We start from the raw sequence: 18175 nt of genomic DNA on the forward strand, positions 1-18175 counted from the left end.
GTCATGAAAACTCGCTAACTATATAAACAGCATAAAATATAAAAAATAGTTTCTACATAAAAATAAGAAAAATCAAGCGCAAAACTAAATACAAGAAACCTTCCCTCTCCCTCTTAAATCAGTTCAACATAGTTAGCAGGGAATAAGCCACTGGACCCGTCAAGCTGTCTGGTTCCCCTCCACCATCCATCATCAATCTGCTCTATATCAGTAATAATCTCATCAACATCAAACGATAACTCAGTATCATCCTCTACAATAAATATAAACAAATGATAGGTTGTCCTTAAACTTGTAAATACATTACCTGCTTCATAATCGTACAATGTCTTAGCGGTCACGCCCTAAGAAAAGAAGCAGTACAAGAATCAAGTACAAAAAACTTACGTCACTTTGACCAGGAGCCTCCTGTACATCATCATATATCTGATCCTACAATAGCAAGGTTAATTAAGTCATTAATTAGAGGGGCACACTCACCTGAGGCTCTTCAGCATAAGCATCCTCCAGCTGTCCATAATCAGTATCAACTTGTTGGACGTCATCATATATCTGATCCATACCCTCGTCTTCTTGAGGAGGCTGAGTCACATCGTCATACAGCTGCTCACTTTCCTCTGGTTCCGGCTCATACTGAGGCTCTGGTTCTGGTTCCGGTTCAGGCTCATACTCTGGTTCTGGTTCGTATTGAGGCTCTGGCTCTGGTTCTGGTTCAGGCTCATATTGAGGTTCTGGCTCCGGTTCAGGCTCTGGTTCTGGTTCAGGCTCTGGTTCTGGAACACGTGGAGGTGGTTTAGCAACACGTTTTGGTGCTGGACGTGGTGGCACTCTTCTCTGCTCTTCAGCTTTCTGTTCAAACCCAGCCAACTTGTCTCTTACACCAGAACTAACACTCTTATCCTAATGATAATAATAATAGTGGCAATAATTATTATGACAAAATTCCAGCTCATTTCATAATGAAATATCATCCTAATTACTACAACCATAGTTGCCATAATTGGCATTAAAGATTAACCAGTCATGACAGATAGTGATTGCTGCACAGTAACCAGACAGTCCACCACACAACTCAAGTATATAACTAACCTGAGCCTTCTGTCGCTGGCTTTGTGTCTTCTCCTTTTCTAATTCAGAATCCACTCGGTGTTCACGTTCTTTAAGTCGACTTTGCTAAAAAATGATTAATTGATATGAGATTTACATTGAACTTTAATTCCGCCGTGCTTCATTTTGCAAATATAAAAACACTTTGCCATATCAAAGCAAAAACTTACTAGCTGAGCTTCAGTGTCTTCTCTTTCTTTCCTTTCTCTCTCTTGCTCTTGCTTCCTAAAAACAAATACATTGCAATCATTTTAATGAAGTTGTAGATCTTGATATGTTATTATAATTTGTACTTTTGTTCGGCAATTTCTGAAGCTTTCTTTCCAGTGATTTCATCACGACGCCTTTGATCAGCAATCTAGTGCAATAAAATAATAATAATAATAATTATTATTATTATTATATATTTTAAACTCACTTCACGCTCTCTCCTCTCAACTTCTTCCTGCTTCCTGGCCTCAGCCGTGAGTCTCTTTTCTTCTGCAACACGTTTCTCCTCTTCTCTCTATTAATAAATGTCATTATTATTATTATTATTATTATTATTATTATTATTATTATTATTATTATTAATTCATTATTTTGTATACTGTTGGTGGAAAAAGAGCAATTAGAGTTACACAAACAACAATGCTAGGGTAAGTACACAAACTGAAAGAGAAATAAAACAGTAAGAATCAACAGACGCCCATAAAAGGAAATGGCAGCTGAACCATTAAAGGGAGGGAGAGAGAGAGAGAGAGAGGGAAAGAGGGAGGAGGAGAGAGAGGGAGGAGGAAAGAGGGAAAGAGAGTGTTAACCTCTTGTTTGCTCCAAAACTCATCCCTTGATTTAGTGCTGATCTCCTTCTGAGGATTAGCTCTCTTATAGACCGACCCCTACAGAAATACACATACATACATAGAGCATGTTAGCTTGTTTCTATATAACATACAACTTCTCCTTGGGCTTCAATGGGTTTAGCTTTTTCCTTATGGAAACTGAAATTGGCACCTACACACACACACACAACGAATAGAAATAACACGACAAACAGAAAATAGAAACAATGAATATTAATGAGATACAGTACCTGAGGACTTGGACACTTTATCAAGAATAATGTCACTCTCCACATCATCTTCATGACGAGCATTAATAGTAACGTGAGCTCCCTAACAAATAATAACAACAACAACAATAATGATAATAATAACAACAACAAGGTAAATATTGATGTCAATACAAGAGTTGATGAAGTCTGAATAAAAGTGAGGGGATGTACTGTACATGTACATGTAGTTCGGTTCTTACTCTTAGAAACCTTGCGACATCAGTGACGTGGCGAGAACAAACCCCTTTACGTGATGTGGGTACCCCATCACCAATCTACAGGGTCACATGATTATCACATGATTAGTCGACATATTACAGTACCCAATTGATAAGGACGTATTTAGGTAGTTGAGTGTTTGGATCAATGACTCTGATGAAAGCATACATCACTTGACCACCACTTAGCTCTTCAACAGCTTCTTCAATATCGCCATCTGTAAAGAGAGAGAGGGGGGGAGGGTAATGAAGATGTCAAAGTAAGCTCTAACACAGACTATATAGACATTAATGCAGTGACTCTTACCTCCTGTTTCTACCACTTTCAGCTCATTAGTCTTTCCCATGTAACCAAAAACTGCCCTAAGAATAAAGAATGAGAAATTGTGGAGGAATATTAAATATTAAGATAACTATGAAATGCACTAGATATAGGCTATGATTATACTGTAGGTGTACATCAAAGGTTAATACGAACCAGGTAGTATCTGATTTGTCATCAATAACCGCATCATAAGCTTCTTTAAGAGCCGCACCGTTTCTGTTCAGATCAACCGACATCTTGCCTTCTTTACAAAAAGTAGACACACCTCTTCAAGCCACGCCTATTCTAATTAAAATGGGTGTGGTTTTGTCTTTTGTTCTAAAGATGGCTGCATTTAGGTTGGGTCGTATTCTTCGTTTCAATTCCTTTTTTGCTGGACGCCAGCCACTGAGGGCTTTATCTGGACCCTCTGCAAGAGAAGCCTCCTCCTCCTCCTCTAGCACAGAAGAGGTCATCGAACGAGAGCTGTCTTACGGGGCTCATAATTACAAACCTGTACCTGTGGCCATAGCTAGGGGAGAGGGTGTCCACGTATGGGATGTTGAGGGAAGGAGGTACTTGGACTTCCTCAGTGCCTACTCTGCCCTCAATCAGGGCCACTGTCACCCAAAGATAGTCCAAGCAATGATGGACCAAGCTCATACACTCACCCTGACCTCAAGGGCCTTTTATACAGATACACTTGGGGGGTATCAGGAATTTATGACAAAGCTTTTCGGCTACGATAAGCTCCTCCCGATGAATTCAGGAGTGGAGGCAGCTGAGACTGCAGTTAAACTTGCTAGGAGGTGGGGCTATGATGTAAAGGGTATCCCCCATAACCAAGCTAAGGTTGTTTTTGTTGAGGGTAACTTCTGGGGCCGTTCAATAGCGGCAGTGTCCAGTTCTGTTGATCCTGAGAACTATGGCGGGTATGGTCCTTATGTGCCAGGATTTGTTATTGTACCGTATGATGACGTAGAGGCATTGGAAGTGAGTCCAATATCAGCTGGGTGGGTGGAGCTAATAGTGGGAGGGGCTAACTCTAGCATGATATAGTTTATTAACACATTCAGATCATTTCATTCAATAAACTCCACCCAACAATGCATCTCACAAAATTTATCAAGCAAAATTCACTCATTGCATATTTCTCTCTCTTTCATCCCTTTTTCTTTAATTTCTCTGACACCTGCTACACTTTCCCCCTCCCTCCCTCCCTCCCTCCCTCCTTCCCTCTCTTAGAGGGTTCTAACTGATCCCACGGTAGCTGGCCTCATGCTGGAACCAATCCAAGGTGAAGCAGGTGTAGTCTTACCACAAGATGGCTACCTAAAGAAAGTGTCTGATCTTTGTAAAGCTAACAATGTAAGTGTCTCCAATTAGATCCCTCTATACCTAAGAGGTGGTATTCTTTTAGGAACCCAATTGTGTATTTGATGCTGTTTCATAGTATCACAATAGTCCTTAATGTATATGTACACAGGCCCCTACTCAACTCCCACTGAACATTATTTTACATGTCTTTATCTTGTTGACTTTACTAATAGCATCAACCTGTGGTTTCATTCCAGCTTTGTCTCTTTTAGTAAATGAATATTTATTTTTATAAGGCCACTGCCCACTCTCTCTCCCTCTACAGGTTTTATTCATTGCTGATGAAATACAAACCGGATTGGGAAGAACTGGAAAGTATGTCCTACACTCTCAGACATCATGTTGTAGACGTACAACATTAAACTAAATTACTATTATTATTATTATTATTATTATTATTATTATTATTATTATTATTATTATTACCAACAGATTATTGGCGTGTGATCATGAAGGTGTTCGACCTGATGTGGTTGTACTGGGCAAAGCTCTTTCAGGAGGAATGTTTCCTGTAAGAATGAATCAATGAATCAATGAATCAATGACTGAATGAATCAATGAATGAATCAATGAATGAATCAATGAATGGATGATTGTGTGTGTGTAATGATAGTACATACTGTACTGTATCTACACATGTACTTGTGGATTCCTTAGATCTCTGCAGTTTTGGCTGACAATGATGTCATGTTGACTGTTAGACCAGGACAGCATGGATCAACTTATGGTGGGAGTCCTCTTGCCTGCAAAGTGGCTATGGCCAGTATGAAGGTATGATCATGTATCATCATCATTGATCATATTATGACAGTAGTGACAGGATATATGGGCTACTGATAGTCAGTAGTTTTTTAAATGGTCGTAACTTTAAAAATATTTGTCAGAATCACCTCAAACTTGCTACACAGCATAAGGACATCAATATGTATCAGAAAATGTAATCAAAATTTGGGGTGATTTTGGAGCCATTTTTTGGAAAAAACCATGGGCTATAGCCTTGGGTATTTTTCAGAATTTTGACATTTTCTTAAAATGGCCGTAACTTGAAAAATTCAAATCGGAATCACCTCAAACTTGCTACACAGCATAAGTACATCAATATGTATCAGAAAATGTAATAAAAATTTGGGGTGATTTTGGAGCCATTTTTTGGAAAAAACCATGGGCTATAGCCTTGGGTATTTTTCAGAATTTTGAGGTTTTCTTAAAATGGCCGTAACTTGAAAAATTGAAGTCGGAATCACCTCAAACTTGCTACACAGCATAAGGACATCAATATGTATCAGAAAATGTAATAAAAATTCGGGGTGATTTCAGAGCCATATTTTGGAAAAAACCATGGGCTATAGCCTTGGGTATTTTCCAGAATTTTGACGTTTTCTTAAAATGGCTGTGACTTGAAAAATTCAAGTCGGAATCAGCTCAAACTTGCTACACAGCATAAGTACATCAATATGTATCAGAAAATGTAATAAAAATTTGGGGTGATTTCGGAGCCATTTTTTGGAAAAAACCATGTGCTATAGCCTTGGGTATTTTTCAGAATTTTGATGTTTTCTTAAAATGGCCGTAACTTGAAAAATTCAAATCAGAATCACCTCAAACTTGCTACACAGCATAAGTACATCAATATGTATCAGAAAATTTAATCAAAATTTGGGGTGAGTTTGGAGCCATTTTTTGGAAAAAACCATGTGCTATAGCCTTGGGTATTTTTCAGAATTTTGATGTTTTCTTAAAATGGCCGTAACTTGAAAAATTCAAATCAGAATCACCTCAAACTTGCTACACAGCATAAGTACATCAATATGTATCAGAAAATTTAATCAAAATTTGGGGTGAGTTTGGAGCCATTTTTTGGAAAAAACCATGGGCTATATAGCCTTGGGTATTTTTCAGAATTTTGAGGTTTTCTTAAAATGGCTGTAACTTGAAAAATTGAAGTCGGAGTCACCTCAAACTTGCTACACAGCATAAGGACATCAATATGTATCATCACAGCAGCTCAGTCAGTATGGAACTCAAAATATTTTTTTCAGGTAATTCTTGAAGAGAAATTGACTGAGAATGCAGCTGCACTTGGATCTATCCTTGAGAGAGAGTTGAGGGACCTACCTGCCTCCATCGTATCAGCCACTAGAGGGAGGGGTCTTCTACATGCTCTTGTCATCAAGAGACTATCCAACGGTCAGTAATGTCTATATATGAAAAGGTGACAAACTGCTCTTCAAATGCTAATAGTTTCTAATTAATGCCCATTGAACATAATAATCATAATGGCTGGCTTTATTTGTGTCCATTGCCAGTTTTATTTCTCTTTCTCCCTCTTCTAGATGCTAATGCTTGGACTGTTTGTCTGAGACTGAGGGATAGCGGGCTACTAGCTAAACCGACTCACGATGACATCATTCGGTTTGCTCCTCCCCTCATCATCACAGAGACACAGCTAATGGAAGCAGTGTCCATCATTAAGAAAGTCATTTCATCTTTTGATTAGCAACAGATCATTTTAATTATAATGAAAACATTCCTTTTGTCATTGAGCAGTAAAACATTTTATGTGGCAATAACTGCAGTTAAGTTTCAGCTGTAGATATTTCTCATATTTATTAATGTTTCTAATAATAATAATAATATTAGTAATATTAATATTTAATAATAATATTTAATAATAATAATATCTTATAAGAGATGATTCATGTGACAAAAATAATGTGAAAAGTTTTTATTAATCAAAATTTTTAGACAAAAATATTTGGTCTTTCTTCTGTTTGTATAAATACTTTTGCGACTAAAGTAATCGCAAAAAGAAAATAGACTCAACAAAAATTAATAATAATATCTTCATAAAAAAATAGAAAAAAAATAACAAAAATAATATTAATAATAATAATATGTACAATTTGAGAGAAAGTGCACAAAATAAGTTTTAACCTTATTTGGGTGGGTGTGGTTATCATTGTCAAGTGGGTGTGGTCATCTCACGGGGTAGTTTTATTCCAGTCGATCCCCGAGGGAATGCTAAGCCAAGCCATGGACCCATTTTGATTGGTAAAAGAACTAATGGGAGGAGGAGGAGGATCAGACTCACCATTGGAGACAGGAAGAGGAGGAGGAGGAGGAATAGAAACAGTACCCATGAAAGAGGATGTGGGTGTGGTTATTGCACGTTTATTATCAATACGTGTTATTCTCCTCTCGTCCTGTCCGTGAACCATATCCTCTGGGGAGAGGGAGAAAGGGAGAGAGAGGGTAAAGTCAAAATATAAAATAAACATTAATACAGAGTCACAGACAGTCAAAGGGAAAGTTCCAAACTCCAAACAAAGAATACTCACAATATTAAAATATTAAGAATAAAAACACACAGAGAGAGAGAGAGAGAGAGGGTCTCAGTGGGCATATGGACACACACACACACACACACACACACACACACACACACATGTGTACACATCTGGAGGATACAGTGTATCAATGTGTTGACTAGTTAAGATCACAATGCCATACTAATGCAGTTTGTATTGTCCTAATGGTAACATTCCCTTCAGACTATTATCATCCAATTCTGTCCATTAATTCATTCATTTTGTACACAAACAAAGAGAGAGAGAGGCCATGACCTCTTTTGATACAATAATGTTTATTCTGACATCATAGAATTATTGTTATTGTTGTTTTGTGGGCGTGAGGTACAACAAAGGGAGAATTAGCATTTAAAAAACCCACTGCATATCCTCAAACAAAAGCTCAGAGCATCTTAAAGTCCTACACAGTAGCTCTATCAAGAGAGTCCCCTATACTTTATATACTGTAAGATCATATTGTATGATACCTCTGGCTTATAATATAGACCTGGGCTTTTATTTGAGGATATACAGTAGGTGCTTTAGGTGCTTTAAAACCTTCATATAAATCAATTCATGATCATCATCATCATGATGATGATCATGATGATCATCATCATTGCTGCTAATCTCCTAACCTGAGAAGAGAGCTGGTTCAGCAGCAACCATCACTAGTTCACTCCTCCTCCTAACTGGAGAGGAAGGTCGGGTCTTTTTCCCTGATTGAGTCACTTTATTGGGACAAAGTGTGTTACTGTTACTGACAACACTACAAGAACTGCCACCATAGCTGCTGCAATTACTCTTGACCAGCGAGGGAGAGAGAGGGAGAGGGGGAGAAGACGAGGAGTGAACCGCATGAGAGAGAGGAGGGACTGAGTTACTCTGTACTTGGCAAGAGGGGTGGGGCAGTGAGGGGAGGAGTGAGGAGTCCTGATTGCTGGACGTTGGTAGGTGCGTTAGCATTGGTGAAGATTCTGAAGATAAGGTTACTAGGTTATCTTCATGAGGATAGCGATCACCTTGTAGCATGTCGTGTTGAGAAGGAGGGATAGAGGGGGGAGGAGGAGGGGGAGGGTGCTCCCATAAATTGGAATCAATTTGAACCAGTTTATGAGGTGGGGCGGGTCTCATCGTTATATTATTAAGTTGCTATATCAGAAAAATAGAACAAGTAATTTACTACCACCCTACCTCTCTCTCTCTCTCTCTCACCATTAATATGGATTGCGTTGAGGCCGGTAAACCTTGACAGGTGACATTATTTGAAAGAGCAGTATCCTACAAACAATAATCATGATCATGATACACGTATCTTTCTCTATTGCAAGTGTTAGCTCCTCCCTCCCTCCCCCCCTCTTACAATAGCAGGTGCCTGTAGACAGAACCTAGGTATCATCTCCACGTGTCCTTGTATATGAAAAACCCAAGACATTATCCGTGGCTTGTCCTCCATTGTGAATTCCAGTACCAGCTGGCCTTTGGAGCAAACCTTTAATATAAAGAGAGTAAAAAAGATGCATAAAATTACAATTTTGAAGAACATACATGTATATGTATAGTCATACAGAGGCAGAGACATATGCTCTACACTTCAAAAGGACAACAAAAATGTTATCAAACACTTGTTGTGCTACTTTCATAACACACACACACTGAGAAATATACAGTCTCTCTATAGGATATTCCCTCATATAAAAGGCAGCCATGAACTGCTATTGCATTAGTACCACAACAAGCTGTTTGGGTTACACAAGACTCGGGTTGGTGCAACACTAGTAGACTTAACAGTTAGGTCTTTGCCCACCCCTCCATGTCACATGCAGAGCCTTCCTCAGGAAGTATATGTATATAGACCATTCCTCCTTAATGTGGTGGTGAGGTAGAGTAAAGGGATTGTCTCTTTTATCATCACACAACAAAGGGAATGAGGTACTAATGATCATTAATATGAATGATGGATCCCTTTTATCTGGTCTGTGGCCACTCCCTGACATAACACACCAGCCATTAATGTTATTCCACACAATAAGAGAACAACCACACACAAGTGATACTCTTCTTAATACATTATGATTACTCTCTATATCTCAAGCAAGAAATGGAAATAATATTCAAAGGTATCATAATAATTAAGGTATCAAAATTATGCGTGATAATACTTTTGAGCTGTCATAGCTATAGACTGTAAATTGCTACATGGTGTATGTACAATTTAAACTATTAAGTGCTACAAAGTTGAGTTTTATTTATTTATTTATTTATTTATTTGTTATAATTACTTTAATTATATTTATTTATTCTAGAGTGATTGCGTCATCATCACTCCTTCATATAGATCATACACAATCAATCAAACAGGTACAGTGAGGACAGACTATACTAATCAAGACACAAACACTTCAAACACACTCACACTAACACACAGAGAACATATCCCATAAAACACACACACACACACACACAATCTTAAAGGTTTTGTACAAGGAATCTACATAAGTCTGCTCAAATTTGGCTCAACTTTGCATCAAATAACTGGTTTTTGCTTTTTTTTGTAAAAGAGCAAGATTAGGATTCTTCCTGTGAATTTTGGGTCATATTTCACTAGTGGCCATTTGACAAACTCAACAGATCAAGTCAATACTCATCAGCTCAGGTCATCATGAGTAACAGAGACACACTCTACTCCATTAGAACTTGCTTTAGTTTGAGTTGGCAGAGTATATTCCAATTCCTGTACTGCCTCTGGACACTCTATTCTCTGCATGTGCTGCTGATATGAATGTGATGCTGATTTCCCTAATGTGACATCATAACGAGTCACTCCACTTTCTATGAGACTCTTAAAGTACCACATGATCAACGTACCGTGAAGACCTAAGGAGGAAGAGAGAGAAATACAACATAGAGCACATTGTACTACTCTTCAATAAATGTGTCATTGTCATGCTTCATTCATTTATGATAAATAATATAGCAGACACTATTATTATTAAAAAAGAATGTGGAAATACCTTTTGGCGATGATGCATTCAAAATAAAATGTCAAAAAGACAACTAATTATTAAAATATTCAACTAGCAGGCTCTTAATGAAATAAAGTCATGCATTAAATACGTCATTGTGATAATTAATGGCTTCATCATCATAAAAATAATAATACTCACTGTATCTTTTCAAACCGTCGCCGAAATCAACTTCAATGACAAAGATTGCCATTTCATGAAAATACTCCATACAGAACTGCTCCCAGGAGAGCTTGCTGCTATCAGCCATACCCGGCGACTGATGGAAAGAAAATGATATTTATTGAGATACTGCAAGTTCATATTTACTTGAGATGAGTAACGAAGCATTTCCTGACACAGAGCATACAGTCTATACTCAGGAGGCCATGCTGAATGAGAGAGAGCTGGAGGAGCAGAACTGAGAGAGAGAGAGAGAGAGAGAGAGAAAGAAATAAACACACACACACACACACACACACACACACACACACACACACACACACACACACACACACACACACACACACACACACACACACACACACACACACACACACACACACACACAGAGTAGACAATGGATTATTAGTTCAGTTATCACATTGATACAAAGACAGGGCACTCAAGAGCCTGGCCCATGTTGTGTTAGCAGCTATAGCTACAAGGCGGGTAGTAGGCTGGTCACACAAGTGAGGGCAGGTACTAGTTATTGCAATTGTGTTCTCAGTATGATTGTAGATGCTCCAAACCCTCTTGAGCTCCTTCAAGAGATCAACCCAACTTGTCTGTAGTAAGGACAAGCCAGTAATGATTTTGGCTATCTCAAGAGCTTTCCCTGGGGTATGAGATTGCCCTCCCTGATAGGTGAGGTATGAATACCCTCTCTCTCTCTTGGACTGGCCCTCAAGAATCCAGCTTATCAGAGGAGGACGTGCCTAAGGCTCTGTGAAGAGACCATTGCAACACCTTCTCTCTATCTCTCACTACCTGTATTGGCCCCAGAGGTCACCCTAGACCTAGCTCTATTAGTTAAGGGAGACTAGGACTGGGTTTAATGAGTTAGGCTGCCAGTATAACTCATCATAAGAGACATAATGTACAGAGACACACACACAGAGCCCCTGTATTACATACAGGACTAATACAGAGAATGGCTCTCATAAACTGGACCTAATACACTAATAATAGAATAACAGACTGCATGTGGTGGCCATGCGTAGTACATGTATTTCATTCTACGCTGGGACAAGCCCAGACAGATGGCAAAGGGGAAGACTGTGTTCTGTCGACTAACAGGATAATAACAAACTGTGACAATTGCCACTTTGAGCTAACAGTGGCAATACTAACGAAACCAGAGACCACATTCTTAAACCTCCAAACACTCTATACTCATACACATTAACACAAGGCAGGCACACACACACACACACACACACATATCCCAACTATAGCAATGTAATGTGTACATACTTTTGATGTAGTCCGATTGATCCAGTAGGTGTGGCACTAGTGTGGTGATCAATGGGGCACATGAGCCCGGGGAATCCTCCTCCTCCGACGTGAGGAGTCATTGGAGTGTTGGGCGGGGACGTCATAGTGTGAGTGGGTTGGGCAACAGCAAACTGGTGATACTCCATATCATGAAGGTGAGCTTGATGGACAGGACCAACTGAAGGAGGCTGCCAGAATGAAGAGACAGGAGGAACTGATGGAGGAGCAGGCTGACGACGACCATTAGTAAAGAGTGACTCCCTATTAGAGAGAGAGAGAGATGAATATGAGAAGTGAATTCATTGTTGCAATGTATCATCATCATTGCTGGAGATAATGTTTGAATTTTAAAACAGTCAAGATCTTAATCACCATTATACCAACGGGGAGCATACATATATATGCAGCATACTGGCACTATCTCTCTCTCTTATCATTGAATAAATGTTGTAATTGGTACACCAACTCTGTCCCTACATACACACACAAGGCTGGCCATAATAACAACAATCAACACAAACTCGAGCTCCATTGGGAGGGAGCTTGTAAGGCTTAGAGTGAGAGAGAGAGGTTCAAAATTAAGGCTTGTGGTGAGTTCTCACTCACTCAAGCTTTCCCACCCTCCCAGACGAACACAACACAACCAGCTGAGCCCAAACCGCTACATACTTAACTCACATCTGTCCTGCAGGAGCCGATGGAGTTCTCCCAGCCCCGGGTTGTGCCTAAAGTGGAGGAAAGAAAGGTCAGGGATTGCATGTCAACCTCGCACGCTCCTCGCCTGCTCCGTGCGAGCTTACCTAGGATGTATGGGCTTTGAAGACTCTGTTCCTCAAGCTATCTTGGGTATCAGAGAGAGGACTGTTCTCTTAGCAGCAGCAGAAAGCACGGGCCGATGGATTTATATAGTCATTCCTGAGCTATGATAATTATGACTATTCATAAGATAATTCGTGCGGTGAAGGTGCGCGGGCGGATGTGCTGTTTTGGAGGTAGAAACGAGCGCCTTTTGCTTTTGTTTGCTTTTCTCTGACACCAAGTTTTCACGCTCAATGAGCAAGATTAACGAGCCGAAGAGAAGAGAGAGGGCCAAAGAGAAAAGAAGCTTCCTTTTTGCTAGTAGAAAGCCACAGACTCGAAGTAGACGAGACTAATCCGGTACAAAATATAAATTAAGACAACACAAAATTAATAATAGCAGACAATAAAATAATAGAATTTTATAGAGTGACAATTAGAACCTCAATATTTCTATTATGACTGTCCACCAGTTGTATCTCTAATCTAAGTCTCTGTCGTGTGGTTCTAAATAATCTACCCCGAGGTACTTAAAAACGTCTGCCTCAGTAAAAACTGGCAACGGGGTCCCTTCAAAAACCTTTACGCCATTCTGGCATATAAAGAAATGATTATGAGTCCCTAAATGATATTATATTACTTTTCTTACTACACCTGCATTCAGTGAGTGTTCTGAGAGGGACATCCCCTAGGAAGGAGAGGAGGAGAGAGAGAGAGAAATAAAGAGACTTGTGTATACTAACAATCCTTTCATCAGACTCAGACAAGACATGAGACAGAGGGAGGGGGAGAGAAAGATAGAAAAAGATATCTCTATATATCTATTGTGTCCTCTCTCTCTTTAGTTTCATTCCCAACCCAATAATAAATATGATATAAAAGAGAGACCAACCATTTTGTCAGCTCTGCTCCTTAGAGAGCGATTGAAATGACCTGATCCTGTAAAATGGAGGAGCATCAGTGGATACTCTGAGTAAGGGCATATGTATATGTCAATCCGTCTGTGCTAAAAAGGCAAAAGTTAGGAAACAACAAAATCAAAATCAACAAACCAGAAGACGAGTGAATCCGTGTACCCAAACACTACCAACCTGTTACATGTCTCCCACATTATCTCACTTCCCCCTCACCAATCACAATTTACCCTCTCTCTCTCTCCCCCTCTCAATAATTATATCATATTAATAATAATAATAATCTGCAGCTGGTCAAATCTACCTTCCTTCCATCACCAGGTAACATGCAAACTCCAAAATATTTACAAGACCCGTCACTGGTGTCTTCATGGAGCGTGAGGTCATCGGTCAGAAAGCCTGTGGTTAGAAGATGAGACAAACATTAATTCGTGTAAAGAGGATACACTACAGGTACATGATCAAACAACTTAACATTACTGACACAAAATACTAAGGATTGCAACCATTATTCAATTACAGGGAGCTTTGAAGTGACACACTAAGTCTACATAGGTACACCATACCACAGTGTCAAAGAGTAGAGTGAGTATGTTCAGTTATTGCATACCACAAGAGAGAGAAAGAGAATGAAAACAAAGATTTGTAAGTGTTGGATTCATCCTCAGGCTATAATTAGAATGAAGGCTTTTAACAGCTCAAAAAACAGCATAAAAATCATTATCAATGTCTTAATGATGGTTAGTTTGAAAGGGTGACACAGTCACTGATCATAGGAGCATCACTCGATGAGCTAGTAAAGGAAGCAAAGGGGAAAGAGAGAGCCACACACACACACACAACCGTTTGTAGTGTGGGCTCACTTCTTCCAGTTTTGTGATTACAACAGGAATGTGACATATGCCAATGCTTATACGATCAACCAACAAAACAAGAGCTCATTAGATCATGAAAACAAATGAGGGCTGGTGGTATTTATCATCCAAACTTCCACTCCTTTCAACATCAGGCTATACTCACTCACCATCATTCTTCAGTACTCTTATCAGAGGTTGGAATATTCCCTTGTGTGATCTTCCATCAGGATGAGTCACTAATATGTCCACATCACCACACGTCGGTTTACCTCTTCGGAATGACCCACAGGTCACCACCTCTAGGTTTGGGTCTAGCAAGTGACAACCCTCACGGACCTAAAGGATATTGTTTGATTTAGTCGTAAAAATAGTAGTTGCCTTAGCAATAGTAGCATGGCAACAGTATCATAGCAACTGTATCATGGCAACAGCAGTGTATATTGTCTCTTTCATGTCTTTAAATCCTGCCCTCCCTTTGTCTCTCACCTTCCTTTCAATTTCCTCTACTTCTGATCGATCCATTCTCTCAGCAAACTCATGGTAATACTTAAACCCGATTTGCTGCTGCCTGTTAAGAATGTTGGCCTCTTTGAGATCATCCAGAGTCCTATAACCCTGGACCAATGAATCATTAACAATCATTATAACTTAGACTTCTCCCTCTCCCTCTCTCCCTCTCTTAATTATTCCACTAACCTGAGCATAGAACTGTTCAGCTACAATCTGTCCTACCCCATGTATCCCTTTGAACAGATCAATCACACTCTGTTTTGCTTTGTCAATGTGGTCCAATCTACGAAGGTGACCACTGGACACTATTTCATAAATCTTATCAGCAAGTCTCTTACCAACAAATGGAATACTGTGAGCTTCCTATGGTGAGAGGGAGGGAGAGGGAAAGGGGGCAGAGGGAGAGAGAGGGAGATGTATTTCATGGCTAAAAGCAAGGTAAATGTCATGTCAAAAAGATGTGAATAACAAAGGAGTTTTGCTCCAGGTGCATCAGTTTTACATGTGGCAGCCATTAGGTGTTTTTAGTATCTTTAGCTTTATATGTAATCACAAAAAATAACAAAATAATTTGGCAGTTGAGAAAAACTGGACGATCCTCCTGAGCCCTGCCAACCCAAAGGCCAGCTCCTTAACAAAGAGACTCAAGGGCCAAGCAACCAATTCACATAAAACCACAACCAAACAAGCTAACACACCGAACCAACTCAGACATCATATGTACATGTACAGTTGATGCACAGAATGATTTAATAGTTGTGAATAATACTTGTAAGGTTTAGATTTCACATTGTGTTGACTCAAAATAAAGATTAAAATGTTTATGGATCTTTGATTGAACTGATGTGAAAAAATTCAAATTAACATTTCTATATGAACATCTAACACAAAACACTTAGGATTCTTATAAGTCATTATTATTAAATACATCACAGTCTTAAAAGTACGAGTATATGTGACCCTTAAACCTGACGTGGATATTTCTCTTGAATAAAAGATCACATTCAATTCTCATTATGATGATATAACAGGAATTCATTAATAAGCTATACGTGTGTGTATGGAGACGAATACTATGTTGACAGGTTGTACTGTAACTGTAATCCTAGTCTCGTGCCTCTAACCAACCACCAGTCACCAGTGAGTGTGAGTGTGAGTGTGAGTGTGTGTGTGAGTGTGAGTGTGTGTGTGAGTGTGAGTGTGTGTGTGAGTGTGTGTGTGAGTGTGTGTGTGTGTGTGTGAGTGTGAGTGTGAGTGTGTGTGTGAGTGTGTGTGTGTGTGTGTGTGTGAGTGTGAGTGTGAGTGTGTGTGTGAGTGTGAATGTGAGTGTGAGTGTGTGTGTGAGTGTGTGTGTGAGTGTGTGTGTGTGTGAGTGTGAGTGTAACATTATTATATCATAAATAATGCTAAAGTGCTAAATGTCCAGTCAATGTTATAAAGAACTACCTGTACACGTCGTACTTAGCACATGAAACAATGATTATTATTGTTACCATTATTATTATTAGTTTCATACCTCGTGGGTTGTTATTTCCTTTGGATGACGTTTGACAGCTGCTACTGCTTTAGTCAAACTCATCGCCCTCCACTTGTCTTTGGGTAAACTGGAATTCTTATATTCAAGCAACAGCTCCTGAGAAGAGAGTGTAAGAGAGAGAATTGAAAGATAAAAAGGAAAACAGTGATAAATTGTTGGTCATGTCTTACCTCTAACTTGCTAGTGACAGCCTCGTTGTGATTGACTTGTGCATGAAGAGTTGAAGCTGGTACTTGACACATCCAACGACCCTGGAGAGACAATAAATACACCAAGAGAAGGGACAGCATTCAAAATAACAAAAGTACATGTGCTCTTGACATTAACAAAGAGGAGTGCAATTAGGAGTTTAATGTAAAGTGTTAATTACTTTCTTTTTCAGTGGGCGTATCAGACCCTGTTCAGCCAGTGCCTCTGGGTTTAACATTTCCTTTGATCTGCCGGTGGACTCCTCTCCCTCCTCCTCCTCCTCTTCCTCTGATTCAATATAATCACTGTCTGAGTCAGGCTCTGCAAGTCTCCTCTTTCCAACTGGGCTAACTTTCAATGGAGATACATGATCCATCTATGTAATAAGGTCATGAGAGGGTCAAATAAACAATCCTTAAAAATTAACTGAAAATTAGATTTAATTTAATGGGAGTTGATTTTTCTAAAAATAATACTAATATTATTAACAGCTTGTAAGCAGACAATAGTATTCCCCATGAATCTTCTAGTCAGCGAAATCAGACCAAAGACCCTGTACTATAGTACAGGGACTCAGGCCAAATTCTTCCAAAAATGAAAAGGAGAGAATTCCCAATTTTTATTACATTTCCTGATGCATATACATGTACTTGTGTTGTGTAGAAAGTTTGAGCTGATTCCAATCAAGTTTGGATTTTTTATGAATTTTTAAAGTTGCTCCAAATGCCATGTACTGCTCATGAAGCTCATCCTGTTTAGCTCACTTAGCATGCTTTATGAGTAATGGACACAATCACATACACATTGTGTACAATAAATTACATTTGATTTAGTTGGAGTAAGTTTCTGTGGGCTGGGCTTTAGACCAGTGGGAGGAGTGGACACGCCCACAACCTGAAAATAACATTAACAAACACGTCACCATATTGGACTAACATTACGTAATGTTTATTGGGAGAATTAATAACAGGAGGAGGAGGGGAAGGAATTGGAATAGACGAGGAAAATTCGGACACTTTTTTGACACTAACACAGCCAGTTCCTTCTGAGAGTGGTAACAGGTAAGGGGTGTGGTCAACACTCTCTCCAGCAACAAGTGAAGCACTGAGCCAATCAGCTGTCACTATGGTAACCTCGGGGGGTAGTGGATCCTTTAGCTTCAAAAGAGACACTAGTCTATTGTATTTCATATTAGGACCAACAATAACATGAGTTAATGTTTGGGATGGAGACAAGGCCACTGTACCACCCTTTTCCTCTAACTGCTTCTCCAGAATACGCTTCCTTCCTTTCCCGAGCCCTTGTTCCACTATGAGCCCCACAATACCACCAAACAGAGAATTAGCCTCGGCCTTTGCATCGAGGTTCTGTGCCGCCATTGTTACTGGGCGTGGTCTAGAGTTAATATTGGGCGTGGTTTTT

At 39.4% G+C, this 18175-nt stretch overlaps 3 protein-coding genes across 5 annotated transcripts; 1 reads left to right on the forward strand and 2 right to left on the reverse strand.

The window, feature by feature from the left end:
• Positions 1-11: 11 nt before the first annotated feature.
• Positions 12-3013, reverse strand: LOC100634224 (drebrin-like protein A). The gene is made up of 15 exons (XM_003384626.3): positions 2897-3013; positions 2726-2781; positions 2524-2636; positions 2401-2475; positions 2180-2261; positions 2042-2100; positions 1908-1985; positions 1526-1612; positions 1401-1465; positions 1278-1332; positions 1090-1173; positions 481-900; positions 388-432; positions 308-344; positions 12-253 (listed from the first exon to the last, which is right to left on the reverse strand). The coding sequence occupies exons 1-15, from the start codon at positions 2977-2979 to the stop codon at positions 114-116; spliced, it is 1479 nt and encodes a 492-aa protein (XP_003384674.1). The 5' UTR covers positions 2980-3013; the 3' UTR covers positions 12-113.
• Positions 3014-3042: 29 nt separating this feature from the next.
• Positions 3043-6651, forward strand: LOC100640612 (ornithine aminotransferase, mitochondrial-like). The gene is made up of 7 exons (XM_003384675.3): positions 3043-3715; positions 3968-4090; positions 4365-4414; positions 4532-4610; positions 4757-4870; positions 6139-6286; positions 6433-6651. Exons 1-7 carry the CDS (start codon positions 3068-3070, stop codon positions 6594-6596), a joined length of 1326 nt encoding a protein of 441 aa, XP_003384723.1. The 5' UTR covers positions 3043-3067; the 3' UTR covers positions 6597-6651.
• A 112-nt stretch (positions 6652-6763) lies between these two features.
• Positions 6764-18153, reverse strand: LOC100640740 (DNA polymerase lambda). Of its 3 annotated transcripts, XM_019993849.1 has the most exons (14): positions 17695-18153; positions 17576-17647; positions 16935-17129; positions 16735-16815; positions 16544-16660; positions 15214-15390; positions 15004-15132; positions 14685-14853; positions 13965-14059; positions 13639-13752; positions 13387-13434; positions 12749-13338; positions 12618-12673; positions 12121-12209 (listed from the first exon to the last, which is right to left on the reverse strand). In XM_019993849.1, exons 1-12 carry the CDS (start codon positions 18130-18132, stop codon positions 13228-13230), a joined length of 1746 nt encoding a protein of 581 aa, XP_019849408.1. In that variant the 5' UTR covers positions 18133-18153; the 3' UTR covers positions 12121-12209; positions 12618-12673; positions 12749-13227. The 3 variants fall into 3 exon arrangements, with proteins under 3 accessions (XP_019849410.1, XP_019849409.1, XP_019849408.1); XM_019993851.1 differs by lacking the exons at positions 13387-13434; positions 13639-13752; positions 13965-14059; ... (6 more) ...; positions 17576-17647; positions 17695-18153 and adding exons at positions 6764-7322; positions 8085-8423; positions 8469-8598; ... (3 more) ...; positions 10614-10731; positions 10782-10872 and having other exon boundaries at positions 11928-12209; positions 12627-12673; positions 12749-13231; XM_019993850.1 differs by lacking the exons at positions 13387-13434; positions 13639-13752; positions 13965-14059; ... (6 more) ...; positions 17576-17647; positions 17695-18153 and adding exons at positions 6764-7322; positions 8085-8598; positions 8662-8727; ... (2 more) ...; positions 10614-10731; positions 10782-10872 and having other exon boundaries at positions 11928-12209; positions 12627-12673; positions 12749-13231.
• Between the last annotated feature and the right edge of the window lie 22 nt (positions 18154-18175).

Source organism: Amphimedon queenslandica, unplaced genomic scaffold (genome assembly GCF_000090795.2).
Source record: "Amphimedon queenslandica unplaced genomic scaffold, v1.1 AMPQUscaffold_13487, whole genome shotgun sequence".
In the NCBI taxonomy this organism is placed as follows: Eukaryota; Metazoa; Porifera; class Demospongiae; order Haplosclerida; family Niphatidae; genus Amphimedon; species Amphimedon queenslandica.

Excerpts from the sequence above, each read along its gene's own strand:
- LOC100640740 (XM_019993849.1), bottom strand. The coding sequence starts at position 18,132 with ATGGCGGCACAGAACCTCGATGCAAAGGCCGAGGCTAATTCTCTGTTT. Across the intron at positions 16,661-16,734 it reads CTGTCACTAGCAAGTTAGAG|GAGCTGTTGCTTGAATATAA; the intron begins GTAAGACATGAC and ends CTCTCTTCTCAG. Across the intron at positions 13,339-13,386 it reads ATGCAGGTGTAGTAAGAAAA|AATGGCGTAAAGGTTTTTGA; the intron begins GTAATATAATAT and ends TTTATATGCCAG.
- LOC100640612 (XM_003384675.3), top strand. The coding sequence starts at position 3,068 with ATGGCTGCATTTAGGTTGGGTCGTATTCTTCGTTTCAATTCCTTTTTT. Across the intron at positions 3,716-3,967 it reads ATGACGTAGAGGCATTGGAA|AGGGTTCTAACTGATCCCAC; the intron begins GTGAGTCCAATA and ends TCCCTCTCTTAG. Across the intron at positions 4,611-4,756 it reads TTTCAGGAGGAATGTTTCCT|ATCTCTGCAGTTTTGGCTGA; the intron begins GTAAGAATGAAT and ends TGGATTCCTTAG.
- LOC100634224 (XM_003384626.3), bottom strand. The coding sequence starts at position 2,979 with ATGTCGGTTGATCTGAACAGAAACGGTGCGGCTCTTAAAGAAGCTTAT. Across the intron at positions 2,101-2,179 it reads TAAAGTGTCCAAGTCCTCAG|GTGCCAATTTCAGTTTCCAT; the intron begins GTACTGTATCTC and ends GTGTGTGTGTAG. Across the intron at positions 433-480 it reads CTTATGCTGAAGAGCCTCAG|GATCAGATATATGATGATGT; the intron begins GTGAGTGTGCCC and ends TTGCTATTGTAG.